Raw genomic sequence first — 20,096 nt, forward strand, 5'->3', positions numbered from 1 at the left:
GCAATGTTTGTTGGAAGTACTTATGTGTTTTTTTTTTTTAATGTGTTTTTTTCAGGAGCAGCTGGCTAAAGGCCTGGTGCCAGTAAGTATTTCTCCAGGGTTTTTTTTTTTTTTTTTTCAATTGTGTATATATATATATATATATATATATATATATATATATATATATATATATATATATATATATATATATATATATATATATATATATATATATATATATATATATATATATAAACCTTCCAAGGTGTCCGAATTGGAGTATTTATTTCTTAATCTGCTGTTTTGTTTGTTTGTTTAGAAAAAAAAGGAAAAGAAACCCCCCCCCCACCAAAGTAAGTACCTATGTAGCACCCAGATTTTCAGCATAATGGTATTTTGCATTGCATTGCTGTTTTGATGCAGTTTTCTGTCTTCATTCATGTTGGAAGTGATAAGTAGAGCCGTACGTTTTAATTTTTTTCAGAAATCTCTGTCAGACCGTGGTATATCATGTTTAGGTGGAAACTAGTGAGCTAACTTCACGAAGCTCCTGACTACTTAAGTATTCTTTTTAAGATTCAAGATTAAGAATCTTGAATCCTCACCCTTCTTGAGCTTCTCGAGTGATGTTGCTATCACTTGGTATACAGTGGCTTGCAAAAGTATTCGGCCCCCTTGAACCTTTCCACATTTTGTCACATTACAGCCACAAACATGAATCAATTTTATTGGAATTCCACGTGAAAGACCAATACAAAGTGGTGTACACTTGAGAAGTGGAACGAAAATCATACATGATTCCAAACATTTTTTACAAATAAATAAAGTGGGGTGTGCGTAATTATTCAGCCCCCTGAGTCAATACTTTGTAGAACTACCTTTTGCTGCAATTACAGCTGCCAGTCTTTTAAGGTATGTCTCTACCAGCTTTGCACATCTAGAGACTGAAATCCTTGCCCATTCTTCTTTGCAAAACAGCTCCAGCTCAGTCAGATTAGATGGACAGCGTTTGTGAACAGCAGTTTTCAGATCTTGCCACAGATTCTCGATTGGATTTAGATCTGGACTTTGACTGGGCCATTCTAACACATGGATATGTTTTGTTTTAAACCATTCCATTGTTGCCCTGGCTTTATGTTCAGGGTCGTTGTCCTGCTGGAAGGTGAACGTCCGCCCCAGTCTCGAGTCTTTTGCAGACCCCAAGAGGTTTTCTTCCAAGATTGCCCTGTATTTGGCTCCATCCATCTTCCCATCAACTCTGACCAGCTTCCCTGTCCCTGCTAGAGAGAAGCACCCCCAGAGCATGATGCTGCCACCACCATGTTTGACAGTGGGGATGGTGTGTTCAGAGTGATGTGCAGTGTTAGTTTTCCGCCACACATAGCGTTTTGCATTTTGGCCAAAAAGTTCCATTTTGGTCTCATCTGACCAGAGCACCTTCTTCCACATGTTTGCTGTGTCCCCCACATGGCTTGTGGCAAACTGCAAACGGGACTTCTTATGGTTTTCTGTTAACAATGACTTTCTTCTTGCCACTCTTCCATAAAGGCCAACTTTGTGCAGTGCACGACTAATAGTATATGGACAGATTCCCCCACCTGAGCTGTAGATCTTTGCAGCTTGTCCAGAGTCACCATGGGCCTCTTGGCTGCATTTCTGATCAGCGCTCTCCTTGTTCGGCCTGTGAGTTTAGGTGGACGGCCTTGTCTTGGTAGGTTTCCAGTTGTGCCATACTCCTTCCATTTCTGAATGATGAACAGTGCTCCGTGGGATGTTTCAAGGCTTGGGAAATCTTTTTGTAGCCTAAGCCTGCTTTAAATTTCTCAATAACTTTATCCCTGACCTGTCTGGTGTGTTCTTTGGACTTCATGGTGTTGTTGCTCCCAATATTCTCTTAGACAGCCTCTGAGGCCGTCACAGAGCAGCTGTATTTGTACTGACATTAGATTACACACAGGTGCACTCTATTTAGTCATTAGCACTCATCAGGCAATGTCTATGGGCAACTGACTGCACTCAGACCAAAGGGGGCTGAATAATTACGCACACCCCACTTTATTTATTTGTAAAAAATGTTTGGAATCATGTATGATTTTTGTTCCACTACTCACGTGTACACCACTTTGTATTGCTCTTTCACGTGGAATTCCAATAAAATTGGTTCATGTTTGTGGCTGTAATGTGACAAAATGAGGAAAAGTTCAAGGGGGCCGAATACTTTTGCAAGCCACTGTAGCTATATCTGTCACTTCTTCCTCTGCTTGTCCACCACTGCTGTACACATTTTGGATGCTTCATAGACGTGAATTTTTTTTAATGCATTCTCTTTTCTTCTGTATGACACAAAAACCCTTTTAGATGGAATCTGGAGTACTGTACAGAGTTCATAAGGGTACTGTATTTGTAAAGGAGTCTGTAAATTACACTTTATAGCTTTAAATGATCTAAGATGTTTTGCTTTGCACATGCATCTGTTTTGCAGTAAATATGTTTGTGTGTGTGGGCCAAAGCTCCTGCTGCTTTAACTGTTAGATTGACCCTATGCCGAAACTCGTTGTCTCTCAGTTACCTAACTCTCTTTAATCCCTGGTGTTGAGAAAATTTTATAGTGAATGCCACAGCCAAGGGTTCACAAAGGCCAAGGACTTACCATGAATTGATACTCATCCCTGCTCCAAGGAGTGGCACATTCCTTAGCTGAGCATATTGCAACTCCAGCTTGTCCAAGAAAGAGTAATTGAAATAGAACAGAGAGGCAGAAATATTCTCTCTTGCAGGGTGGGATGTCACATTTTTCTGGTGTAAAAGGCAAACACTGTTAAACCATAATGCAAAAGGAAGCAAATGAATTGGACTAAGAAATCACTATATAATTTCAAATCTAATATAAATTGAGTTCTATATCTGCTTTAGTGAAATGTCTTAGTTTATTGTACTTTATTGTATATGCTTTCTTTAACAATGTATCCCAGTAAAATGTATATATGAGGAAGGCAAGAAGGATATGATTTTCTGTGACCTGATGAAAACACACAGAGGTTCTATTAGCATGCTAGCTCTGTCCTGCTCAGGAGATTTGACACTTGAAACCTTCTTTGTTCTGTGTATGTTTGTGTGTGTTCTGTTCATCAAGAAGAAGCGGCGTCTAGCAATCCGTAATGCTGCACAGCAGTGGGAGGGTGTCAGGGCCTGCCTGGAGCTCCCATCCACAAATGGCGCTAAAGAAGAAGTCAGTCCAGAGAACAGCCCGGCTCACAGCCCCGCCCAGACCAGTGGCCTTACACAGGAACCTTCCCCTGATGAACCGAGGTACACACAGCATGTACAGAAAATTAAGATGAATTTTAGAAGTAAAAATTAGATAGTGACTGGTTAAGATACTGATGTTATGAGCAAACTATATTATACTACATATTCCTGGTCTAGTTAGAATTGTGGTTTCAGTCATGGTTTATTTTTGACTGTTTTTACTACCTTTTTAGCTTTTCACAGTGGAGATTGGTTTCCAGTTGATCGGTCTACCAACTTGGTTTTGAATGAAGTAACTCATGGATACATACAATATTGCCTTCAGCCAACTTCTTAATTTTCCTTTTGAGCCAGAATTTTGGCACAGCGATTCATGCCTCCCTCAGGAATAATTGTAATTACTTTGAATTACTCATAATTCATCTACCACCGTAACTGAGTCAAACAAATTATTTTCATTTAACTAGTTCTATGGTTGATAAACAAGTATATGCAAAACTAAAAACATTTCCATCATTCATGAGTTATTTAAGAAAAAATTAAATATGGCAGTTCTTCCTGACTGTACACAAAACAAATCAATGAAAAACAATTCAATGAAGTTGAGCAGAGCAGTTAATCCTTAAATTAGTGATCATGAATGAAAAATGTAGTCTTTTTGGTAACTGATAGAAGTAAATTAGCATCGTATGTGTAGGTGGGAGGAGAGAAAAGTGAAAAATGCAACAGTGAGGGAACTGTATACATTGCTGTGTAAACCTTTGTGTTGCATATAATTGTCACAGTTCATCCTGTGTGCAGATATTTGTAAGTAGAAAGATGAGACAATATAACAATGATTGTTTTTGTGATTTTGGCTTATTATCACTATTACTTATCATTTATTACTTATTATTTTTTATCTTATAGGATTTTAGAAAGAATTGTTTTTGTCCGTTGTTGAAAATTTTTGTTTATTTTTCATCAGGCGGGTAAGCCCAGGTTCAGGACCAGAGCGGCCATCTGGGGGAACAGAAATCAGACTCCAGACCAACAGCCGTCCAAACAACCCACGATACCCCAAGTAAGACAAAAATGCCATAATGATATATTTTACTTAAATATTTAAAGTGATCACAGGCACTGAAAAAATCTCACATAATTTGACTCTTGCCCCCTTGAAACATCTATTAACAAAGTACTGTTTGTCACATTTAAATGCAGTATTTTAGCAGCTGCTGTACCATTTTTACCTTATTAACAGATGGCAGAATGGCCTAGACAGAACATGTAGGGATCATTCTGGTAATATATTCAGATCCTGCAACAGCTGGTGTGTGAAACCTACCTTAAAATATTCTTTTACAACACAGTTACCCCTTTATTTACTTCAGGGGTGTTGCCCTTGGTTACTCCTCAGCTCTCTGAACTCTGGTAAGATGAGCAGATGCACATGTAGATGTCTGAAAGCAGTTCTTTTCTTTCAAATGTTTATAACATGACATTGCAAAAAGTTTAAATCAGTAGTGTGGACTCAGTATAGTGTGGAAGTAATGCCCTCATATTCTTTTCTATCAAGACTGATACAAGTCTGGATGAATTATAATTGGGAGGGTTGAAATGAATGTGTGCGCTGTGTTAAGGGCTATTATTACATGTTTGAAAGAGGGCCCTTCCTTCCTGCACCAGGATATGAAAATGGCCCTAAAGCAAAATCTTCAGTGCCAGTGGTTTTCTTTTACTGGTCTATTATAACTTTACCAACGTGGCTTAACAGGTCATAGTGATGCGAAGTCTGCCATACTCTTATCAGCTAAGACTTGAATTACTTTGGCTTGCACAGTGTGACAAACTACAAAGGGAATTTACAAACCATAGCACCACTACTAACATGAAAGAGAAGCAACATGTATGAAAGGGTCAAGGGGGAAAAAATCAAAATGCTTGGAAATATGAGAATTAGGAAATTTAAAACTTGTTTTGTTCACCACTGGGTGGGTGTACAGAATGTTGTAATGGCTACACAGTGTGGTCCTGATTACCTCAAAGAGCTGTTGAAGTACTACACCCTGAAGAAAATTACAACATCCTCCCCCATAGAGTGCATGGATACATAATGTTACTTCTGGTTCTTTCTTTAAATACAGAGATAAATCACCCCTTTCCAATGATGCGTAAACAAATGTTGATACCACTTTTAGCTTGATAGTATCATCGTGCTCCTAAAATTTATGGGACAATAGTTTGTATCATTGCCAAATTATGGCTGTTATGTGGGCTTGATTGTATTAATTTTTGTGAAATCTTAGATTTATTTAAAATAAGGGTTGCATGGCAATAGAAGAGTTATTACCCAGAAATTCAGCAATTGAGTTGGGAAGAGATGGAAGGGGCTTTGTAGTGTTTATACATTGACGAAATTGAGAGATCCTGAACAGGTGTTTGTTTTTTTGAGGCACATAAATCAGTTAGATACCGGAACAATGGTGAGAAAGAGATTTAGTGGGCTATATGAGTGAAGGAAGACATTTTAAACCAGTGCAAGCTGTAGGAACACTTTACAGAAACAGGACTGTTCTGTGCAACACTAAGTACCCAGTAAGCCTGCATCTTAATAAATTGCATTCACTTTTTACAAGATGGAAATGATGGAGTGGTGTGTTAAAATAACAGCTGAGTTCAAAGTTTCGTATGTGTCACTACCTCACAATATTTAGGCATTTGTACAAGCTGTTTCTGTGGTGGGATTCAGTTGTTAAGAGATGACAGATGTCCCTTTTAAAGCCTCTTTTGGATTATGTTAAATAGCTCTAATTGAATTAAATTTTGTTCTCTATAATTCATAGAGCGAGCAGGACCGTATAATTGTGATAGATTGTTCACTCCGTCTTCCCCGCCTTGCTCTCTTCTTCTCTCAGCATTTGTACATGGGTTCATGTCATAAGGGGATTCAGGGCCACCTGGAGCCTTCAGCTGTGCTGAACAGTATGTGACAGTGCAGATTGTGTTGATGGCACGCTGCCGGGTGTTTAGAAGTTACTCTCATTCTTAATGTGACTTATCTACATGCTACACTCCATCTCCTGCACTGTTCTTCAACTCCATCTGATTTATAGCCTTTGGCATTCTTGCATCTTGGAGGCATGGCATATTCCTTAAATATATTAAACTGCCTTTCAGAGTCTGGCGCCTCCCTGTCTAGTTCCATGTTTTTGTCCATGTGTGCACTTGAAACACAACCCACGTGGATTTTACGGTTTTAAAACTTCTTTGCTACTACTTTATCTAACATATATGCTTGCAGTCAGTGAGATTTTGATTTAGAGATCTTGTCATCTGAAATAGTCATCTATCAATGTCCACACACATTTTTAAAATAAAAATGTAAAAAATGGATGCACTCGTTCTACTGCACTTGTTGCAAGAATTATTTGAACCCTTTGTACATGTTGGCATCCATGTTTGTAAGGTTGGTATATGTACTAATATAAAAAGCATAATTCTGACCTTTTGTACTGTTTTTGTACTGTTTGTATACAGTTGTGGAAAAAACAATACAAAAAAACATTTTCACAGCACTCTGTGCAGTCTTGTACAAAACTAAGTGCATTCTTAGGAACTAGCAGGATAAGTTGCAAGAAGATACTACTAATCAAATGCATCTAATTAACTGATCATCAGCATGTGTGACCACCTTTATAAGAGTAGTGTTTGTGGCAGATTTCTGGTTTGGAGCATTCAAGTGTGTGTTAACGGAATTCCACAGTTTTCCCAGTGGCCTTCCTAGCAAATCTTCCCCAAGGTCTGTGGAATGCTCAGACAAATTGTAAAAAAACCCCCCAAAACCCAGAGCTACATCTCACACTCCACGGGTCTAAGTATGAATGTTAAATGTTAAAGTTCATGACAGTATAATTATAAAAAGACTGAAAAATTGTGGCTTGTTTGAAAAGGTTACCAAGCAAAAGTCTATTTTCTCTGAAAAGAACATAGCAGCTGCATCTCAAAAAGCCTTAAGAATTCTGGAACAGTGTCTTTTTGACAAACATGACCAAAGTGGTGTTGTTTTGCCATATCGCACAACACCACATTTGGCAAAAAGTAAACCAGTACATTCACAGACCAGCTGTCATGCATAGTAGTGCAGATTTGTGTTCCTTTTACAGCTGCAAAAACATGGGTACCATTGTAGCCATTGAGTCAACTATGAACTCCTCTGTATGCCAGTGTATTTTATGTGAGGCCATCTCACTGGACAGTATAAGACAGCGATCTCAAGCACAGCATCAAATGTACAACAGAATGGCTGAAAAGGAAACAATCAAGGTATTTGAATGGCCAAGTCAATGTCCAGGCTTGAAGGTTGTTCTGCAAGCTATTACATGATGGGGTGTTCCTAGTTTTTCACATGACTGAATACGATGTAATCACTGTACTTAAGAAAATGCTTTTTAAACTTTTTTTGAGTGTAAGTTCAATTTTTGGCCATTGGGGAAAAAATGACAGAAAGGCTGACTGTTACACATATCAGTTTCTACATCTGTGGAATCCCCCACACCATGACTGTCTCTTGACATTTGACTAACAATCCACAGAGTGAGTGGTGGATCACATTCGCTATGTTGGAGTAATATGTCTAGGTAAAAACATAATGCTTGAGGGGGACATTCCTCATCTATATATATCATACATTTTTTCGGAACCTGCCCTAATACAGGAGGAGTGGTAAGACTAATCACAGAACAAAGCAGGCATCAGTTACAGTGGATATTAAAGTGATTCAGTTAGTTGCAGCATGAAAGGAGGAGCCTTGGTTGATGTGGGCTGAAAAGCTGCTTGCAGCGGTGTACCTTGATTTCCAGCCTGAATTGACACAGTGCCTGATTTGTTGTGATTACTGGAAAGCATAATTTGAGGCAAGTGAGCTTATGTTTAACACTAATTAAACTGTGTTCAACTCACTGAAGTCTTATGTAGACTACTGTATTTATTTACGACTGTACATTAACACAAAAATAAATCCATCACCAAGACCAATCCATCACCTGTTGAGAAGCACATTGTCAGTCAGTTGTGTCACTTATTCCCCTAGCAGGCTGAACATGTTATATTGATAACTATAAGGTTTCACTATGACTTCTGATAATCTTATATAATCATTCTCACTGTCTTCACTTTTTAATATAATTAGTAGAACATGTAGTAGTTCTGTCTCATTTTTTTCATCTTATTTGTGCAGCTACACAGTTAATTAATCAGCATATGAATTCTGTAAGTATGAAATATATTTGTAGACAACACATGGACTTTATGATTTTAATTTCTTCCAATTTACTTACTGTTTATTAGTTTTAACAGCTTTTAGACCAGTGGTTAATAGATTGAGACAACAAACTGCAGATTCACAAAAAAATAAAAATATTAATACCAATATTTCTGTCCAAAGACTAAACATGTTACAGATTATAAAATTATTAGGGATGCACCGATACCGATACTGGTATCGGGTATCGGGGCCGATACTGTAAAATGTGTGCGTACTCGTACTCGTAAAAGTTAACCGATACCATGAACCGATACTAATGTAGCCCGGATGGGAATTTGGGAGTGGATACTCATAATTCCCATGGACTTAAACGCCACGGTAACATAAGGTGTTCACAGTTGATGTTATGTGATGTAACTCTACCCTGAATGTAATTTGCCCTGTAATATGTCGCAAGGTAAATACAGGTAATTAGAGCAATCAAACTGTTATGTTAATCATAAAAGTATTATTTTATGGTATGTAACTCTGAAGGAGTTAAAATATTTTCAGAGTTCTCATTTTCTGGAGGCCCGTGAAGGTAGCATAAAAGCGGGACCTGTGTATCTGTTGCAATGGAGGAGGAGAAGAGAGCGGCATGGAGAGATGAGCGAGGTTAGCTGAACCAAAGTGAGAGACCGGCTAGTTTACTGAGGTTAACCAGCACAAAAGAGTGTGTGATTAGAAAGCTGACCGTGTGAGAGCTTCACAACAGAGTGTGGGTGAAGTGACTTTTTGTTTCAATGGTCGCACCACCGTGGAAAACTGTTTCCAGCTACGACCGCCGAGGCTAAAGGCTAGCCGGACTGCTTGGCCGCCAAGGAGGCAGCCGCTATGAACTGTCGGAGAGCTGGACAGTGACTCGCTAACGTGCTGTAGCAGAGACAGCATCGGGTCCGCAAGGAGTGGATTTATTGTGGGACTGGTGAGCGGCGATCTACCGAACAACGGAACTGTAAGTCAGACTTTGTGCTCTTACTGGGGAGAAGAGGATTTTTCTCCATCGTCCGGCGTGAGCAGCAAACAGGCCTGCAACAAGTGTGAATGTGAGTGTGTGGAGCCCATGTGTGAATATTGTGTGTTTAGTGGATTTATATAACGTGTTTTGGAGTGTATATTAGTGAGTCACTTACCAAAAGGTGATAACATAAGTTGGGTTTTTTAATATAATTTGAAAGGGAATTATGTCATTTATACAGTGTATTTCATTTGGTTAAGGAGTTGGAATATCATTTGAGTTTAAAAAAGGGATGTGCTGTACAGTATTTGTCTCTGCCCTTACGTTCAGTAAACGTTTCGTTTGGGTTAAAGAGTTGTCTGGGGTCGTTTCTTTACTACTGGTTAAGTTTAACTTGTGTGTGGTAGAAGTATCGGTTTTTGTACTCGGTATCGGCAAGTACTCAGATCCAAGTATCGGTATCGGATCGGTTTGAAAAAATTGGTATCGTTGCATCCCTAAAAATTATGAAATTACACACTAATACACACAAAAATGTGCAAACCTGATTTTGTTTGCATTTCCTTTACTTGGTCAAGCTTGTCAATCTAGTTGAGACACAACACTACCTGTAGCAAACTGCTCATTTTAAAGAGGTATGTTACTGATTTAATTCAATTATTTATTGACAGTAATTGTTTGTTTTTTAAAAATCTATGGTAACCTTTTTTCCACCTAGGAGAGGAAACTGCACCTACTCGGCACTATAGAAAAAGCTATTGTTTGAGGGTAACTCTCTAAAAATCATGACTTTTTAAACAAGCCTTATCTTCAAAAGTTGATTCTGTTCATCTGGGCGTAGCGAACAAGCCTTATATATGAGACAGCCTCGTTATGAAAAACTAAATATACTCTTTTTGTTTACATTATATTTTGTGCCCCTGACTATCTACTTAACCTATCTAAGGTCACAACTCAAACTCGCACTTTCTAAAGTTTGGTCTCTGTGTAATCTTGGATTAGACTTCAGTAATCAAGGGATTAATCTTAAAAGTACTTTGGCTTTCTGTTGCATTTCGTCAAGAGGATATGAAACATGAATAGGGGTGATTTGTCTGTTGGCGGCCTGAAGTCAGGATGATCACTGTTGAATATCGTGGAGCCAGTAGCCATCTGATGCCCTGCTATGCTGAAAAGTCCCTTGAGTGTCAGCAGACACAGACGGAGATTATGTCTCCTTGAGACTCGCCAAGATTCTCTACTCTCACGACTCTCTTATCAGAGAAGGGCACTTCAACTGTTGTCTAGGAGTATAGAAAGCAATTGGGCAGCACAAACAGGACATTGACTAGACCAGTGAGTGTTCTCTTGTGTTCCACTTCTCTTAGCAACAATGCCTGAATTTTCAAGCAAATGTAGCATACACTTTTTTCATGAAGACATTCTTCAAGTTTCACAAAAAAACACAATTTGTGCATTTAGTATCAGAAAATTAACTTAAGGAGTGTTTTCGTGTGTGTTTGTATGTAATTTGCAGGCTTGTGGAGGCAGGGAGTGGCAGTGTTCGAAGCTTGTCCTTGTCTGACAGTCACCTGGCAGAGCTGGATGGAGACACCCTGCGTTTATTTGGACCTGGAGCCCTGAAGGCCCTGAAGAGGCGCTGGAGTGTTCAGACTGCTGGTGCTGTCACTGTAATAACCTTCCGCTACATCATCTTTGATGCCATAGTACCAACACTGCCACGAATAAGAGTCAAGTTCCCAAATCTGTCGGTGAGGCCATGTTATATTATTAGCTGTGCAGCTGTGATGACTTAATTAATTAATTAATCAGGAAGGAATACGGAAGGAAGGAATACGCTTATTGCATTTTTCATTTACCTTACTCACCAAAGTTCCATGACATGACACCAAAAGACGGTCTTGGCTAGTGGCTATTTGCCAGATCATAGCCAGATAGTCCTTAGTTATTGTCCCTGAACCTTTAGTTAATTTCTCTTATTACGTAATGTATCTTGTAGAGCGCCACATTAATCCAATATACAATAAAAAATAAATTTAATAGTCAGTGGTAGGGCTCACAATTAATACTTATAGCTGCCTCACAGGTATATTGTTGAGACAGTGTAAATCAAGGCAGTGCAAAAAATCACATAATTTAATATTTTATTATATTTTATATATCTTTTAAACCCTTTTTTCCAAAGGCCAACCTTTTAAGTCCTAGTTTAATTTAGCGAGTTATTGATATAAACAACTACTTATTGCTTTAACACGTACCAACTTTTGTTTCTTTTCGGTAGCATATGATCTTCCTGGAAACCAACATCAGCCATCTGCTGCAGCTGGCAGCCCTGGCTCAGCTGAGGCGCCTAGACCAGCTGACCATACACCCAGATGGCAACCCAGTGGTCAGTTTGACTCTTTGGCGTTCCTTTGTCATCTATCGTCTTCACCACTTCAACCTGCAGAGGATCAATGGCCAGGAGGTGAGGATTAGCTTGGTCTTTTAACACATTCCTGTTGCTTATAGATAGTCAGATATTTTGGCAAAAGCCCCTAACCAACATGGTCCCTGGAATCCCTCGGACACACAAACCCCTCCACCATGATAAGGTAGCGATTCACAGAGGGGCAATTAATTAATTAAAAACATGTCAAACCATTAATTTACTGTTGCCAGCCCTAAATTATAGGTCTGTGTCTCCTGGAATGCTGTACCTGAGGATATTGCCTCTACATTAGATCCCATTTTAGACTTGATTTGATAAATGACCTTTAAATTAGTTTTCACCTGCCGCTTGTCTCTGTGTTAGCTGCCACTTTCATGTCTTATCCTATCTTGCATCTGTTAAATGGGATCAAACCTTTTTGCTAAGCCGAACCCATGAATAAAGTTGTAAATCTTTATTTCGTATTGGGAAATACATGAAAAAGCTTGTCACTGAAATATATTGTGCTGTGTGTATGTATGTGCTTTGTGTATTGACCTTAGGTGACCATGAACGATGTTATCGCTGCAGAACGTGTATTTGGAACACTGGGCCATATAGCAGCCACCGAAACTCCACGTTACCGGCTCCTTCTGCTGCTTGAGGAGTCCAGGTGAGAACTTGATTCCAGATGTTTAACCATAACATAGCATTAACTACAGATTAATGGCAGGTGTGTGCTGTGTCTTGGACCATGTAGATTGTTTGTTTAAGTATGTCAAAAATGTGTGGATCCTTAAATGTGTGTCAGATGTAGGCTTCTGTACATGTGTGTACATGCCTGTGCATAGCGTTTTGTGGGTATATGAGTGTGAGTAACAGTGAGACAGAGCCTGGCACTGAGGAGCCAGGGGAATTAGACTATGTGTCTCAGGATAAGGGTGGGTACTTGGCATTTGGACACAAACATTCCTTTCTCTCCCCAGCCAAAAAACTCTTGAGGTCTGTCTCTCAGGGTCAATTAAAAAACATCCTAACAAGGAAAAGAAATCTGCTTGTCACACACAAGACTACTTTGGCCAGATTTCTTGTAAAGACATTTTTTTGAACTCAGTGATATCTACCTGGATAATAAATAAATTAAGGATTATATACTTCCCAGATAATTGAATACATCTTGCTTGTAACAGGTTTTACCCCATGCTGGCATCAGAACTGCCTTAATTTTTAACTGCATAGATCACAAAGGAAACATTCCTCATAGATTTCAGTTATATTGACAGGAAGCCTTTATAGTGTTGAAAATCTCCATTTCCACCACAAAGGTGTTCTACTGGATTGAGATCTGGTGACTGTTTAAGTTATTTGAGTACAGTGAGCTCATTGTCATCTTCAAGAAACCAGTTTGGCACGATTTGAGCTTTGTGACACTATCCTGCTGGAAACAGCCATCAGGAGATGAGCACACTAATGCACGTTGAATAAAATATAAACAAATTTATTTTAAGCAACCTAGAACTCAATTTCAACTGCCTTTGTATTCTCATTGCCCTTTACATTTTTAACATGACTTTTAAACTTTTGGGCAACAGGCTGTAAGCTGTATCTCACTTCTGCTTCATAGAGTCTGTTATGAATATATAACACACAACAGCCCAAGGCCAAAGACTAATTTCATATCAGTGCAGAAATCTTACTCACTGTTTTCCGCATGCAGGATCTTGAATCATTTGTATCCATCTGACTCACTTATTAAAAAAAAAAATCTGAAAACTGCTGTAGATTGTTTCTCACATAAAATGTGGTTTTAGTTTCCCAGCATGAATAATAATAAAAAAGAAATTACTGGAAACAGCAATTATGAGTGAGCAAACAGTATTAAAATATGGTAAATTAATGCTGAGCTCTTGTTATGTCTGTTTTGTTTAGGGGGGGTTACCTTAAACACTAGTGAGGAATTAAGTTCCTGCAGAGGTCAGTAAGTTGAGGGATTCTGCGCATTCCAGGATTTGTCCCCACTGGGATTCTGTCACTGCAGCGTCTCCTCGATGCAGAGTTATGGATGGCTGCATAACTCTGCATCAGTGCCTTCATCAGTGAGATGTTTTATGGGTTTCTTTGCAAAATGATTTTAAAAGTTATGGACCGATTTGACCTGCAAGATATGGCAAAAAATTACAATGTGCATCACATTTTGCAAAAAAATAAATAGCTAATAGAAATAATAAAAATTGTTGTACATCATTTTTTATGTAGTCAGATATGCCTCTGGATCCAGGGACTCAATTCATGCAGCATTTGTAGCCATGGCAAAGGTATGCATTCGGACTACGCTTATCTGTGCGCCACAGGCGTTCTAGTAAAAAAAACAAAAAAACCCACATCATCCTACACTATGGAATTTATGATCTCATTATAATAAATGCTTTCAGTTTATCACACTTTGTTTTGCATCATAAGGAGCTGACACTGGAAACACATGTGATGCTGTTTATATTGCATATATTAGCTATCTGATTTTTCTGTGCACACGAGCTCCTCTAAAATTTGGCATTGAGTCAGTCTATAGTCATCGCTTACTTAGCTGATCATTTAATTGCCTTAATTTCATACAAAATCTGTGCTTCTTGTCTTTCCTGTAATAGATGTGAATAGTCCTTTAATGGACCAGAACAGAGATTGCTATCACCAATCAATAATAAATTTTTTTTCATTTATAAAATCATTTATAAAATGCTAATGTCCTCTCTCTGTCCCTTGCTTCTCCTGCTCATATAGCATGTGTTATACCTGCATTAAGCATATTTCATACTTCCTCTCAGTATAAAGTTACATGTGCAAGATGTGTAGTGTGTATTCTCTGCTTTCAACAACTCTTCATTTTCACTCATTTGTAGTGTGTGACAGTTGTATTTGTGTTTGTATGCGTTTATAATGGTTGTAATATCCTTGTGGCCATTTCTTGAAAAGGAGAGTTATAATGTCATTTATCTGGATAAGTAATAAAGATATATCGTAATAAAGTATATGTATAATAAAGTATAAAGTATAGTAATAAAGAACTGATGCACTGTGAACAAGCTGAGAGAGAGAATGGCCCATTTATTTATCTATCTACCTTTAATCAGTTAAGTTAAGTAAGTTAAGTTAAGTTACCTGACCCACCCACACCCGTCAGGGTTCTTTAACTTCAGTCTGAGTTGATTTCTTGACCTTTCTTCTTTAGTAAGCTCACTTCCTGTACTTAACAAATTTCCTCTGTAGGGGAAGACATCAAAGGGAAACTAACTCTGTAACTGGGCATGCTTGCTATATTGCTTAAGGTCTCTGATGGACAAAATACAACTAAATTCCTCAGCATTAAACAGATGCCATCTGCATTGTGTTTGTAAAATTCAGGCCGAAACTGTGGGATCATATATCAAACCCAAGGTGTTGTTTCAAGTTTTTTTTTTTTTTTCATCAGATCTAACTTCCAGACATCTGTATTATTGTTTTAGTCATTATCTGTGAATGACATACACTGATATGTTTTGGCATACACATACATTCACACACTCTACAAACTGTCTTATCTTAAAAGGAAAGTTTGCCTCCAGCTTCCTCTGAAAAGACAGTTTCAGCATCCTGGCACTGACCTGTGGTACATGTTGGTGCAGTAGTGTATCACATGACATTTCCTTTTGATAGACAGCAACATTTGATGTAGTTTATGTTAGAGTGCTGTACTGCTTTAATAAGTGTATTGTACTTCTCTGTGTTAAAGACATTAAAATATTTATGGAAATAGTTCAAAAGACTATTAACATTTTACATATTGTTTGCCTGTTTGCTTGGATTTAATCCATTATAGTGTTTTTTTGTTCAAAGTATCTGAGTGTTGCTGACCTTTCTGAACTGTCAGTGTTTGTTTAAATGCTGTCATTTCTAACAACTTCTCAAATGAGCCCTTTCCCTTATTTCTCAAGAAACTGTTTTCACACTATTAAGTTGAGATAGTGCCATTTGATGGATACAAAAACATGCCTTTATTATAGTGGTGCCACTCACTTGCAGCCACTGTTTCTCCCCAGGTGTCTTTGTGTTTTTTCAGTCTATATCTGACTTACTCTTCTTTCTTGTCTTTCTTCACCCTGAAGGAAGCGGCAGTTGCAGTTCCTGTTGGAGGGGCGTGGCCGGCGGGCAAGACTCAGTCCAGAGGAGCTGCGTGATAATGGGAAACTCCTGGGAGAAGGCCTGAGCAGAGCGTTGTTCAACTACCCAAGCAGAGACTGCAGTGCAGAGAGCCCTGAGGTTAGTTCTTATTTATAGTGCTGACTGTACTTCATCTTCAAAAGAAGGTTAAGAGAAAATACAAACAATGACTTGAGCAGGAGTCAGCTTCTGGTGTCATTCATAAAAATAACACACAGGTCATTAATGCACCATCGAACAGGAATCAATATTTGACATCAGTCCTTTCTAATTCATGTGGGACTACTGTACTGTGAAACTTGTTATCTTGATCTGCAGTCATTTATATTCAGAGAACAAAGCAGGCCTCTGTTACAACAGTTATGGCATTGATTAAGTCAGATAAAGCAGGAGTGAGCAGTACGGGTGAGATGGACTGAAAGTTGTTCTTCACTGCAATATCTCCATAGAACTATTAGACCAATGAAAGATATTGTGCATGCTGTTTTATCATCATCATTGCTAAAGGTTTCACTAACAAGTGCAACTAATACCACCAGTGTTTCCAGAAACTTTGCATTGGATGGCATAGCTTATAAAACACACATTATAAGCTGAAGAAAAAACAGCAATTTCTGAAATCTTAAAATTACTTTCCTCAACCAGATACAGTTAACATGGTTACACTTGGGATTACTTAATATTACTCAAATCTCTATATTCTCTTAAATTTAACAACAATAAATACAGTGAACTTGGGATAACAGCACATTGGAGAAGCCTAAGCCTCTAGCTACTGTATCCTCTTAGTAACCGGCACTTGCACTAATGCAGTTTCATCCTGCTTTATTTGGGTGCAATTTAACCTCCATTTACTGAGGACAGAGTGGAGCATCTGACATGTTTGTCAGGCACCAGTACCTGTTTTGGCATGACAGTACTCTTGCTTTTCTGCCCCATGTTCAGGTCACTTCTTTCACCTCTCTTTTAAAGTTAGATAAAGGCTTTTTACCCAATCTCATTATAAAATCAACACCAGCATTGACTTTATAATTTAGTAGTATGTTTAACAAAAGTGTACTGCAATATGTAAGACCTCTGTTTCCACTAATCTAAGACACTCCTATCATTTCTGTTTGAAAAACAAATGTATTTATAAGATAGAAAAATGAACAAACCAAGTGTATTATAATTTGTAACACAAACATGCAAATTATGTTGTTCTGTTCACAGTCTATACGTATGTTTAAATAAGTATGGAAATCATTTGAATGTTGACTCAAGAAACAGCTTAGTGGAATAGAGGAATGGGAGTAAACTATCATCTAACATCTCCAACAGTGAAGCATGGCATGCTCAATGAAGAAAGATCTTTATTACACACAGTGTAGGGTGACCGTAAAATGAGAGAGAGAGTGAGAGCGACTTGCAGGAAATACTCTTAAGTAGACTCAAACACAGGGCACAGCAGGGAGAAGCATAGCCTTCAGCATATTAGTTGTCTGCTCAACCACAGTGCTGTGAAAAAGAATTTGCCCTCCCAGTGATTTTTTCCTTTTTTGAAAATTTGTTACAATTACATGTTTCAGATCATTAGGCACATTTTAATGTTAGACAAAGATAATTCCAGAAAATATAAAGTGCACTTTTAAGAGATGATTTCATTTATTGAGGGGAAAAAAAGTTATCCAAACCTACCTACCTCCATGTGAAAAAACAAACAAACTGTGGAGGAATCTTTGCCAGCTCTTCTTTGCAGAATTGTTTCAATTCAACCACACTGAAGGGTTTTCAAGCATGAGTGGCCTGTTTAAGTTCATGTCAAAGCGTGTCAATAGGATTTAAGTGTGGACTGTGACTCAGGCACTACAAAACCTTAAATATGTTTTTGAATTTGTTTTTTTGAGCCAGTTTTTTGAGCAATAGCTTTTTTCGCATAAGGCCAGGTAAATTTTGATAACTTTAAAGGAAAAAACAAAACAACTTTTTTTGTCATTTATAAGCTGCTTTGTCTTTCTAGATTTCCCATCTTTTATTAGCATGTCTTACTGGATAATATGTGGTTAACTGTCCTTGAAACAAAGCTTAGTAGATGTTGGGTGTTGCAGCAGTAGAAAGAGTCAAGAAAGCTTTTTGCACCAGGAATCATTAGAATTTATCCGATCCAAATAGTGCAAATTTTCCTTGTGAACTAAGAATCTAAGGTTTCACTTTTGCACTGTGATTGTATTATGGGTGTGTTTAATAAAGACATGTAGGATTATTACTGTCTGTGTATTATTATCTGAAGTTTGTGTACTTATTATATTTTTCAGCCCATTGTGAGCAGTTCATAGAGAAAATAGACAATCTCAGTGGTTTCACATGTTCCCATGCCATAGAAAAACAGAATCAATGACAATGAGCTCTCTTTCCTTTCACAGGAGGGCACTGTGGAGTCATCAGAGCGTGCTACTATGGTAGAGCAGTACCTACAGGAGTTGGTCCAAAGTGCAATAGACACCAACCTGAAGGGCGAGGCTTTACACAAGCTCTGGCCTTCCATGTTTGCAGAGATGGTGAGAGACTGTGTCTTGGAGATGAGGGACCGAGCGGCCTTCCGCCAAGCCAGGCTGGCAAAGCTCTCTGAGACCAAGTGAGGCCTGGTTCTACAGGAGATTTCCCAGCGTGTGTGCTGAATGCTAATATAACAGCTACGCACGTGCCACTCTGATTTATGCTTCTTCAATAACTGGGCAGTTCATTTTAGTTTGTGGGTGAAAGGCAAATTCTTTAGCATGTAACACTGTGCGTGTATATGTTTCAAGTATCATCTCTTGGTTCTGGAAAAGTATGCAGTGACAAAATGTGAACACCCGTGGACGGACTCCCATGCGAGCCTGGGGATAGCAGCAGGGTCCTTGGATGTGATTGACGCCTGCAGGGCTTTAGGGCAGCAGATTGCAAGTGGGTGACTCATTCAGCCTGGATCCTCGCTATAGGCCTACTGCAGTGCAGCGTAAAACAGATCCATCTGGGAACAGATGGGGCGGGAGGAACAACAAGAGTGAAGCAAGGAAAGAGATAAGAAAAGCGATGAAGAGGAGGATAGGAAGCATCCTTGTGCTGATAGGGAGTGGCACAGAGGCAGAGGGAGAATTCAGCCAAGAGATGCTGAAGCCTGCAGCAGAAGGACAAACTCTCCGAAGTCAGGAGAGAGTGTGGAGGACAGAAAAGCTCTGCAGGGATTTACTCACATGCAGGCTGTAGGGAAAAATGCAGCTCAATGCTGAATTTTGTCAATTGACAGGATCTTTTTTTACTTCTAAATTAAGGCTGCAGCTTACATTTGCTTTCTTTCTCAGTTATTTGATGGATTATTTCTATTAATTGGCCAAAAAAAAATTTCTAAATAATATCAGAAATTTCACATGGTGTAAAACAGAGATGGCATGGGAAACAGCCTGTTCTTGCTTTTGCAAAGGTTAGAAAAACAGCACCACTTTGATGGCAGAGCTTAAATTGTAGTCAAATGGTGCCTATAATGCTGTAATCACATATAAGTCACATACACAAAAGACGTTTAACCACACATTTAATCCACGAGAAGATATCTTAATATAAGAAATAGAATTGCAAATTCAAAATTGCGGTTTGTCTCAGTTTTTCCACACGATAAAGAGACACTGCTGTGGTTAATGAAAGAAATCTTTAATGTAAGGAATAAAGGTGTTGTTCATTGCCTAGACTGGACTGTAATTATACAATTAAAAGTTTCTGTAAAATTCACAGAAAATTTATTTTTCTTTTTTGACTCATTGTTTAAAAACATTTTGTAGACAGGAGTGAAAAACAGGAACTTTGACACTCCTGCTGTAGGCTCTGTATGATGTCATTGAGAGCAGATATCCTCAACATGATCCTCTCATACAGCTCTGGCTGTGAGCCCAGAAGTCCCTCTCACTTGACAGGTTCAACCTGGAAACCATCTGTTTGCAAAGAACAGCCAATCATAAGAAACTGTGAGGAGGAGGGAGGAGAGGGGCTTAACGTGAGATGAT

At 38.6% G+C, this 20,096-nt stretch overlaps 1 protein-coding gene across 1 annotated transcript in view; it reads left to right on the forward strand.

The window, feature by feature from the left end:
* Positions 1 to 307: 307 nt before the first annotated feature.
* LOC116318809 (leucine-rich repeat-containing protein 49-like) overlaps positions 308 to 20,096 on the forward strand; it is a 20,203-nt gene continuing 414 nt past the window's right edge. Inside the window, exons 1-8 of the mRNA XM_039611491.1 lie at positions 308 to 335; positions 3,116 to 3,291; positions 4,199 to 4,294; positions 10,990 to 11,224; positions 11,755 to 11,940; positions 12,447 to 12,556; positions 16,023 to 16,176; positions 18,480 to 20,096. The exon at positions 18,480 to 20,096 is cut by the window's right edge and continues 414 nt beyond it. Of these exons, the coding sequence (XP_039467425.1) occupies positions 11,758 to 11,940; positions 12,447 to 12,556; positions 16,023 to 16,176; positions 18,480 to 18,695 (663 nt within the window). The 5' untranslated portion in view covers positions 308 to 335; positions 3,116 to 3,291; positions 4,199 to 4,294; positions 10,990 to 11,224; positions 11,755 to 11,757 and the 3' untranslated portion in view covers positions 18,696 to 20,096. The remainder of the gene's footprint in view (positions 336 to 3,115; positions 3,292 to 4,198; positions 4,295 to 10,989; positions 11,225 to 11,754; positions 11,941 to 12,446; positions 12,557 to 16,022; positions 16,177 to 18,479) is intronic.

The sequence above is a fragment of the Oreochromis aureus genome, linkage group 1, assembly GCF_013358895.1.
Source record: "Oreochromis aureus strain Israel breed Guangdong linkage group 1, ZZ_aureus, whole genome shotgun sequence".
In the NCBI taxonomy this organism is placed as follows: Eukaryota; Metazoa; Chordata; class Actinopteri; order Cichliformes; family Cichlidae; genus Oreochromis; species Oreochromis aureus.